The 10,357-nt window shown below is 37.0% G+C and overlaps 1 protein-coding gene and 1 non-coding gene across 2 annotated transcripts; both read right to left on the bottom strand.

Annotated features, from left to right (window-relative positions):
- Positions 1-797: 797 nt before the first annotated feature.
- Positions 798-911, bottom strand: LOC121633110. Its single transcript, XR_006009010.1, has one exon. It is a non-coding gene; the product is annotated as a U5 spliceosomal RNA (small nuclear RNA).
- Positions 912-2,094: 1,183 nt separating this feature from the next.
- mfsd13a (major facilitator superfamily domain containing 13A) lies at positions 2,095-9,716 on the bottom strand. Its single transcript, XM_041974344.1, has 9 exons — positions 9,556-9,716; positions 7,317-7,574; positions 6,988-7,067; positions 5,845-6,294; positions 5,638-5,758; positions 5,398-5,494; positions 4,454-4,625; positions 3,862-4,055; positions 2,095-3,172 (listed from the first exon to the last, which is right to left on the bottom strand). The coding sequence occupies exons 2-9, from the start codon at positions 7,482-7,484 to the stop codon at positions 2,925-2,927; spliced, it is 1,530 nt and encodes a 509-aa protein (XP_041830278.1). The 5' UTR covers positions 7,485-7,574; positions 9,556-9,716; the 3' UTR covers positions 2,095-2,924.
- Positions 9,717-10,357: the final 641 nt, after the last annotated feature.

Here is a 10,357-nt window from a genome sequence, read left to right as displayed (position 1 = left end):
AAGCCACAAGAAGTGGGAAGTCTGACTTTAACCTTAGTTTCCAATATATATTTTTGACTGTGTTTTTACAGCAGCTTGCTGACTGGGATGAAGTGGCACGCTATGACTCAATGTGACAAAACACCATAGTAAACACTATAAATTTAGAAAGGCAAAGTTCACTTCTTATTGTTTTTATGGCAGATATATAGATATTTGTATTTATTTAGGTTAATGATAATGAACTAGGGAACATTTACTTTGTCATTTGGCTGACTACAATTACACTAATTAGTGCAAACAAATTTATTAGACTAAACATAAATAAAATATTTACATTGGTGACCTCTGTATTTTATTCATTTCCTTTGCCTCACTGTGTCGGTGTATGAATACACCCTCTACTGGAACGTTATGTAAAATAGCTGCACAGTATCACAAACACCATTTAAAATTACTCTTCCTGGGAGAGTGTTTAGAAATAAACTGTGGCCTCTTGAAACAAAAAGCAGACTATTTTGACCCTATAACTGAGAGGTATTGAAATATTTTGTTGATTAGAATAGTGGATTACGCTTAGCTACTTTGTATTTATGGAAATAATTTGGATAAATGTGCACTTGCGTTTTAACATGAGAGAACTTCTGACTTATTCTTGAATGTTGTTGGAATTTGGAGAAAAACGTCCTGTACACCAATGTGGGCCTGATACAATTACAAGAGATCTGAAAATTAATCTGGCTCATGATTCGATAACTCACTGCTTTACCTCGTTCCAGCTAGGGTTAGTATACAAGTTTATTTTTCACACTATTGGAAGCCCCGCACGAGGCAGGGCATCAAAAAATTAGTTGAAACTCATATTGTTCCTCTCCACGGAAATCTTTAGTAAAAGGCGAAAGATTTATACGATCTGAAGAGAAACATGAGTGCATTGACGATATAGAGAGAAGCCACGGGATGCCATTCTCTGACATACACTTTACAGTCACGGTGGCGTAAATCAGGAACAACGAAAACAGAAATTATATATCATGAATATGAAAATATTTAAATAAACTGTGCAGATTACATAACTACATGTGAAAAATACCTTTAAAGCTAAAACTAATTAATTTAACGACTGTTTTCTTACTGCACGCGGTGCATGATGGGTAGTTATATTTGTATCACGGACACAATCCGTATTTAGAGAGATATGCTAGCTCTACAACTAATACAGATAACACAAAACAACGTGTGATAGGTGGTGGACTAAAATGTGAAGTCACACATTGAAATGGATAATAATAAATAAAAATGAAAGAGCAGGAAAGAACGCGCATGCGCTGTAGACACGTGCGTGAAAAGCTAGGATTCCCCCCACCAGTCTCACAAGCTTGATATCATGTCTGCACGTCTGGCAAATTTTCACTGCAAAGCGAAACCAGTAATTCTGCCACGAACCGATATACTGGCTACAGTTTGGCCTAAACCAGTTAATAGAACGCATCTTAATCCATTTAAGGTCTCTCAAGTCAACTCGGAGTCGTTAGACAGCGATGTCCCTAAAATTACAACGCGGTGTCTCCATGTGCATTTATTTTTTTCCAGGAATAACAAAAAAATAATTACAATAAGTAACTTTTGCGTCTGTATTTAGGCGTTAGGTTAGCCTCCTTAATTTTTTACTGTATTATTTTAAAATGGACCTCCCTTTTGTGCCTGGAATAAAGTATTATTTGCTGTTACATTTTCTACATGCTAAAATTTAAGACAAAAACAGTAAAACGCAAAATAATACAAGCTGAGGTGATCCAAAGTGGACCAAATGAAGTGATCAAACAGCTTTCGGGTTTACACCAGTAAATTACCAACTAACAGATCCTGAAGTTGCTATACCATTTTCTTTAGTCTACTAAATTAAGAATCACCTCTTGCATGCCTCAAATGAAAATCCATGTCCTTTACATACAAAAAGGCACTATGAACAATAGATTCAGCCTAACAATCTCATATCTCAGTCATGAAAACATGGAGTACCCCCAAATGTAAAAAAAAAGTATTTAATAATCTGTGATGGAGTATAACTATTCCCCACTTTGATAAAAGTGTCAGAAAACAAAAGAGCTTCACTGTAAGTCAACATAGATAAGGTTTATTTGTGGAAGTATTTCACATTCTTTGAAATATTCAGATTAGAAAAAATGAGCTGATAATACAATTACCTTCGTAATTTCCTATTTTCATTTTTGACCACTGTTCCACAAAGTACCTGAAAATCCAAATGCAAGATGTACAACAGACAAATGGCAGTTCTGTGCAAAAACATGTTCAATACTGGACTTAGTACAAAATACAGTTAACATCAAACTGGCAGGTTTTTGTGTCAAGAGTGAAAGAATTAACAATAAAATGCTGGATTCATGCAGTATTAATGGCACGGAATAAAACTCAATTTTATTCAGTCTCTGTGTTGTTAAGACAGCAGAGCTTGGTTCTGTTGTAACCCTGCACTCCAGTTTTGATATTACAGTTGGACGTTACTATTGTTTAGCAGCAAGGACATTCAGACTGTTCTCCACACCACAGTTATGTTTTACAAACAGTTTTAAAAAGACACTGCATGTTTGGCCTGCACCACTAAATGCTGTTTTCTTGGTCCATAAACATCCAAAGGATTGATTGGTTTCATGTTAGCTTTTGGTCACCGTTTTAAATATAAATATAATTTCAAATCTAATATAAAAATAAGGCAGATTTCACTTTTCAAAGATGTTTCATGTCCTTTCAAGTGGGATTTTTTAGCCCAATGTACATTTTTCATCATACACAAAGCAACATGTTGTGTAAAAGTTCATTATCAGCACAGAAGCTGCAGAATAAAGTCAGAGCAGCTTTCTGTTTCTTCTATGACATTATCAAAAGTGATTAATTTAAAAGTGTCGAGTGCAGCTCCCTTCAGTTCAAATGGCCTTGACATCGATAAGGTGGCCATGCTGGGCCCCCTGCCTTAGGGTCTTGATTCCCTGCAGCTTTCGGCCATGCAGTGTGAAGCGAGACCAGGCGGCCAGCTGCAGCAGGGCACAGGTGATAGGCACGAACACCAACATGTAGAAGCAGCCCAGGCGCAGAGGCGGAGTCTCTGAGTTAGAGGCAGTGTCAAACACCGAGACAGAATCCTTCACAGGCTCCCTCACAAAAACATCGTAACCTTGGAAAGAGAATTAAAAAATGGGGGGAAATTAAACAGAAATGTTAGCCTTTTTTGTTGAGAGACTGTTGAGTAAAAGTGACACAAAAACAAGACAATAAAGAAGATCAAATATATGCATGGTCAAGTTCTGGACTGATAAAAATCTGACATACAAGATATACAATAGCAATACCTATGGAAAAAAAATCTAAAATTCTAAAGAAGCCTTTTAAAAGCAGGTGCACCCATCACAAAAAAATATTTATCTTTTCCAATTCTGAGTAAAAATTTTGCGTTTACACCCTAAGGGACAAGCCTATAACTACTGCATTATAAACATGAGGGGATGACATTACACTGCATCCTGTCAATTATCCTGGAGCAGTTTCAAATAATAAAACCTTTCTGAAATTATTAGATTAGTTTATTTTAACAGAGAGGGTGAGCAGCAATCAGACTACCAAATGGTTAAAAAAAAAAAAAAAATCAGGCTCTTCTTTTTGACCGAGTTGTTGCTGTCAGCTTTATAGACTCCACTGAGACATTACAAAAGGCAACATCTCAAACAGATGCTCTGTTCATTGTGTGCACACCCTCAACCTCTGCAGAGTTGTTTGTTGCAATATTGAATGCTTAATATACACTTTCATGTTGCACTTTAAAAACAGATATCAGTGGGTGTTAAGAGGTGGCCTCAGTATTGGTACCTGTGTAAACACAAAGCAACCAGGTGCCGATGAGTGGGGCGAAAGTCTGGCCAGGTTTGGTTAACAAGGCAACCATCCCAAAGAGGAGAGCAGAGGCAGCCTGCTGACGTCGGTTTACCACAAAGTCCTCATCGACCAGATCAGAAATCACCAATTTCAGTAGCTTGCAGGTACCCTCCGTGAACACGCGATTACTAAAAAGAAAAAATACAAGTTAGTTTTCTGCAAACTCCCAAACAGGTTAGAAGGTTTTTTGTTAAGTAGTCACAAGATGGAAATGATTACATAAAAAACAGAATGTGCTGATGTGTCTGTGCAAAAGCCACAGTGTGTAAAGTGCAATAACAGTTTTAACACTGTTGGTTCCTGAGCTGTTAAAAAAAAATAGAGAAAAAATAAAATCTTAATCTCATGTAGACAACATGTTGAATTCACCTGAAAATAGGTTGTGTGTGTGTGACACTGTTCTGTGGTTGCATAATCAACTATGAAAATGATGAAAAAAAAAAAAAAAAAAAAAAAAAAAAAAGCAAAAGGAAAAGGCACAAAGTATCACACATTGGATCCCTGATGCAAGTGCCGATGGCCATACCTAGCGATGAAGATGCACAGCAGATAAACGTGGTCAGCCCCTGCAAGCAGCATAACCACACTAAGTCCCAGTTTGAGCATAAACAGCCAACGGATAACCTGGTAAACCCCATAACGCTGGCACAGTGTCAGGAAATACAAGTTGTTCAGGTGGGGGGCAATGAAAGAGATTCCTGTGTGGAAGCAGAAGCAAATAAAACAAAACGAAAAAAGAGCAGACTATAAACAAACAGAAAAATAAACATTTTGAGAAAAGAGGAGTGGAATGCCAGAAACAGTGCAAATAAGTGTAAAAATGGTTTGGTTTGAGCTGCAACTGCATCTGCTGCTAAATTATATATTATGAAAATAATCCTCATCAGCTCTTAAGATGAAGCCTTATTTTTTTTGCACCAAATGCTAAAATATCTCAGTTTCAACATTTTACATGTTGTTTATTTTCTCTTAGGAATAAATATGGGTTCATGAGAGTTGCAAATCATTAAATTAGGTTTTTATTTATGACCAACTGGAATTGAAATAGGGAAGAAAATTCACCAAACAGTAAAGGCCACACAGATTAATGCAAACAAAGCTGCACACGACCATCCAGTATCCAAAGTATTTCAAGCTGAGTTAGACACGTTTTAATGTGTCCAGAGAGCTCAAGAACCCGGGTTTCCTTTTGGACTGACAGATTCTATGCATCAAATAATAACAAAAGGTTGATGTCAAGTGAAAGTGTGTTAGAGCTCATTGACTATGCTGAACAACAAACCAGCATGATTTTTTTCGTTGACGGTCCAGGGCACACAAGGACAACAGATGTTCACCGTCAGCTCAGTGTGCCATAAGCCAACTCTGCTATGTTTATCACATTCTCATTTTCCCTGCTCTTTTTCTGTGCAGCAAACATAAGATGTGTGAAAAAGGTCTGATTTATTTACCACCTAAATGAGCTCTTACCAAGTAAGATCGAACCTGTTGAGGCAGAGATATTGTCAGACAAGAGATGTTCAAGGAAAAGAGGGAAGAAGTTGCTGTTAAAGTGGCAGTGAAACACCTGCAATGGAAGCAGACAAAATAATATAAAGTGGTAGCATGAAATAAAAACAAGAATTTTATAATAAATAAATAAATAAAGTTTTTGAAAGGAGCAAAAAAGCTGACAAATGAGATGTACTTTGGGCATTTTTAGCATCTTACCTGAATAAGGTTCATTGAGACGAACCACATGAAGTTTCTTTGTTTGGAGAGCTGCTTGAGATACTGTCCGATAGTGACAGGTTTTTCTGGGTTGGTAAATGGAGCGTGACCAACACTCAGCCTAGAACAGCACAACAACAGTGAATAAAGCAACAACAACAAAAAAAAAAACTCAATTGTCTTTCTAAATCTTTAAAAAAGTCTTACTCTTTAAGTGCTGACAGCTCATCTTGCTTTGGACGGATTTCCTTTTTGAAACGTTGCTGTAGCAACCGAGACACAAAGAAAAAGCCGAGGATGGAAAAGGCTGCCAGGGTTACACAGAAAAGACGGAAGAAGTAAAAATCCTCCTTGTCCCAGAAAGAATAAGACAAAAAAACAGAGAAGGAGCCCAATGCGCTGAACACGGAGCAGTAAAAGTTGAGGCGCGTGCGATCGGTTGCAGACACAGCGAGGTCCGCCATTAGGGCGCTGTGGTGGAGGTCCACCATGGTGAGAAAACCGTCGTACAGACACAAGCATAGCAGGAACTGCAGGCCGGGCCTAGCCCATGACACCCAGAATGCCAGGAAGGACAGAGCGAAGAGAGGGCCATTTGTGGAAAGGGCCTTCAGGCGCTTCAGCACCACCTCTGGAGATGTGATTTGTGAGCCTGTCCTGGATGGGGGAAAAAGAAGAAAAAAAAAAAAAAAAACATCTTAGAAATCTACAGTAAAGAGACACAGGTTCACTGGTAGTTCAGCATCTTCTCTTCTTACAAACAACAGATGGTTGGCTACTAAATATGCATGCACATTCAGAATCAGCAAATACAAGCACAATGCAGCACAAAGGCCAGCCAGCGTGAATCCCTGCTGTGACAGCCAAACAACAAAGTCAAACAGTACAGATGTGATATACTTCAAGTAAAAAATTAAATAAATAAAGAGAACCGGATAATATTTTTTTTATGTCTCCACCTTCAGAAAATACAGAGCTGCTTTGTTTAACTATACAGAAATGAAACACTGATGGCTGCCTCATATTTAACAACGATGACGTGACTGACTAATCTTATTGACATTACTGCAGCTGACATAACATTTTATGTTTAACATCCTGGTGTGCATGTCAGATGTTAGGACAGAGTGAAGAAATCAACATTTTGACTGCAAACTACAACTGAATTGTAATTAGACTGTCCAACTCTGATATCCAAGATTAAAGCTCATTCTCAGAAAAAAATAAAACAAGAAGAACAGGGGTTTTAAGTTAAAATGGCACACCATGTTGGTGAGTCTTTACTTTGTAACCAGATTTATATACCCATTTCTTCTGTTTTTAATGCAAAGAGCAGATGTAAACACTTACTGAGGAGAGCTGAGGAAGGCGCGGTCACTCAGCCAACCAAAGAGAGGGTCATTCAGACTGTTCCAGATAAGGAATATTGTCTGTGAAGCAGAGAAGGTGGATAACAAGACATAAATGGTATATAAAAGAAAAAAAGATAATTACTTATTGAAGAAACTACATTAAAATTAGGATTCATGCAGTCTGACTGTGAGTCAGTCTCTTGTGTTTTGACTCATTTCACAAACAAAAAAAAAAAAAAGTTTCACATAATTTAACATACCTATACATACAAACATAACAAATGTTTATTATATATACTGACAGACACAGGTTTGCTCTTTACTCACCTCCCCCACCCAGAAGGAGATTTTATCAATCTTATAGATGGACACAAATGTCTCCACATAGTAAAGCAGAAAAACATTGTGGAGGATGGTGGTAAATAGGGCCAATGAGCCATACAGAACTGGAGTGGAGAAAACACTTTGCCAGCAGCCCCAAACGCTCCTTCCCATTCTTCTCTCTCAGTCGCTCTACTCCGTCCTTTCTTTGTACAATGCTGCAATCATTTCTTGGCTGACATGGGGTCACCACCTCATTTTGGCCTACAAAATCACAATACAAGATGATAAATTTTCATTTAGTTGACAAAATATATTCCTGTACTGTTTAACATAAAAGACAGACAGCTATTTTTGAGATTTAGGAGAAACTAATGTGGTTCAACACCAGTACAGAGAGCCAGCAATAATATTACCCTTCCTGCAGCTGTCTCACCACCAAACAGTTGAAGCTGACTGAAGCAAAGTCACAGTAAGTACTTATTAAAGTTAGTTAGATGTGGGCTAAATGTTCCTTTCTTCACTAACCCAAACCCAGCTGAGTTATGAGCATAACATTATAATTTCTTAGTAATTTTGAAGATCATGCTGCTGAACAGTCACCGTAAGAAGTGACTTTAGCTCACAGTTAATGTACATAAGTAAAGTCACAGTTGTGTTTTCAAGACTACTGGTAAGTATTTTTGCTGTGTTGTATCACACATAGGTGTCATATTTAACACTGAACTGAGACAGCAATTTCAGTGTGCTTACACAATGTAAGACACCACATAATTTAGACCTTCTGTAAAGATGAGGGCGCCATATCCACTTTTAAACACAAAGACTAGCTTGAAACCAACAATCCTGTGAATTACTGTCGTTTCACTCAAAGGAAGACACATTGTTTCTCCACTGTGAATGTAAATCCTGCCCAGTTTTGTGAATAATCTGTGTTGTTTAACTTCCCTCTTGAAATCCCAAGTGTGTTTGCACATGTAACACTCTCAGGAGAAGAATTTGCTCACAGACAATGAGGAAGCAACAAAATTCTCTTTTACCTCACACTCGACTACAAGCTCAAACTTGCCACAAACTATAAACATTCTGTCAGATACTTAGAGGAGAAAACCTGTAATATCTTAAAATAACTGTCTCAAGGCAATGTCACACATTCTTCCAGAGTTAACAACAGGTTAGTGTCTTGGCATAGCTGCAAAATTGCAGCTTTACAATCTTGATAATAAGATAGTGAAGCTGACGAAAGGATACCTTCTCTAAATGTAACAAAAAGTTTTTCCAACCAGATCCAAGATCCACTCTCAGCTGGCTGTGCCATATCACATCTTTAGGCTGCATGTATCATACCAAAATCAGTAGTGTTTATTTGACAGCAGGCAACAAGGCAAGACAACATCAACAAAGATCCAATTCATGTCACCTCAGGCACAACACATTTAGAGTAGTTCCCCCTGTGGGGAGGTTTCTTGGCTGGGACACAAGGATGTACCTGCTGTGTTTACCCAGAAGGCCAAAAAGATATGACCACCAAGTATGATGACATCTGATCTCATAACAATAATAATAATAATAAAAAATAAATAAATTAATTAATTAATAAAAAAAAAAAAAAAAAAAAAAAAAAAAAAGCGAGGTCCATCCATGATTTAATTCACGACTTATAGCATATGCAACTTTTATAAATTTGCTTGATGATAACCCTGTAAAAGACTAATTCAATGTGTTAGGATGGATGGATGGACAGATGGACAGATAGACAGATATAGAAAAAATAACTCACAAATACTCCCTTAGTTCACAAACTTTATGGTAATAAACGGGAGCATTATTACACCACACTCTAAAAGCTCCTATGGTAATAAAACAAAAGTATAAAGAAGAACAAGGCTCAACATTTTATCAACACTAAACTTAGACTGAGAACAAATATGGCTTCTTGAAAAGCAAGACAATAAATAATTAAATAACTACAAGTACTAGCTACTTAGCACACTAATAAGCCATTTGATTAATTAAGTTTTCTCATTTTCGACTATTAAAACTAAAACTAGCATCACACACCTCATGAAGTTAGCTCATCGACCAAGAAGCTATCTCGTATGACTGTCGACTGACTGGTAGGTTGTACGAACTGCTAATGGATAGCGCTAGCTTGCCCTAGTAAATGCTAGCATTGGCTAACTGGTTAACGCTATCAGGTTGTTTATCTGGAGGTAAATTTAAAGCTAGCCGAAAGTATACTCACCGATGAGCGAATACGTGTTGCATGCCGACACAAAAAGCGGTTATAATTACAGAAAACACCACGTTTAAATTGTCGGGAAGCCGATATATTGGCTCGGCAGCTGTGTCTGTGTCAGTCCCAGACAGAACACGTCATGATAACTACACTGGTTACTTACACCAGTGACGACTAGCGTGGATTTGTGAAGGGGTTTCCCGGCATTGAAGACGAGCATTTACGGGATACAGCACCACCTACTGTCAATCTGAGGTATTACGCTGCATTGGCACACTAGTTTGCCATTATGAAATACTTTACTTTATTTATTAATGCTGATTCACATTGCAATTTCTTTAGAATGATGCATATAGACTTATTTTTTGTATATGGATTGATCTTTATTATTTTTATGCTTTTAATTGCTTTTTCTTTATATTTGATTAAAAAATTATCACAGAAAAAGTAAAATATACAAGACAGAAAAAACATGTCCCTTCCTGCAAACCAACTACTGTCCACATTAACCAGAATAATTAATCTTTTTTTTAATAGTAAGTATGCAAATTCATTCATTCTTTATGTTTCCACTGACATACAGTAGAGACCAAACAGCATTTTCAGAACTCTGCAATTAATCAAATTATTAAATATATTAAATAATACTAAAAATTTGACCTTGTCCAAAACAAGAATCCATCACAAGGTTTATGATTTTATGGAGTACAATAGGGACAGAAAATAAATGAATATATAATGTAATATTTTTAAATATTTTTAAAATATACATATTCAAACAAAAGGAGGAATTTAATTAGTGAAATTT

This window comes from Melanotaenia boesemani, chromosome 21 (assembly GCF_017639745.1).
Source record: "Melanotaenia boesemani isolate fMelBoe1 chromosome 21, fMelBoe1.pri, whole genome shotgun sequence".
Lineage (NCBI taxonomy): Eukaryota > Metazoa > Chordata > Actinopteri > Atheriniformes > Melanotaeniidae > Melanotaenia > Melanotaenia boesemani.
The sequence above is the reverse complement of the archived record's forward strand: the minus strand, read 5'-3'. Positions and strand labels throughout refer to the sequence as shown.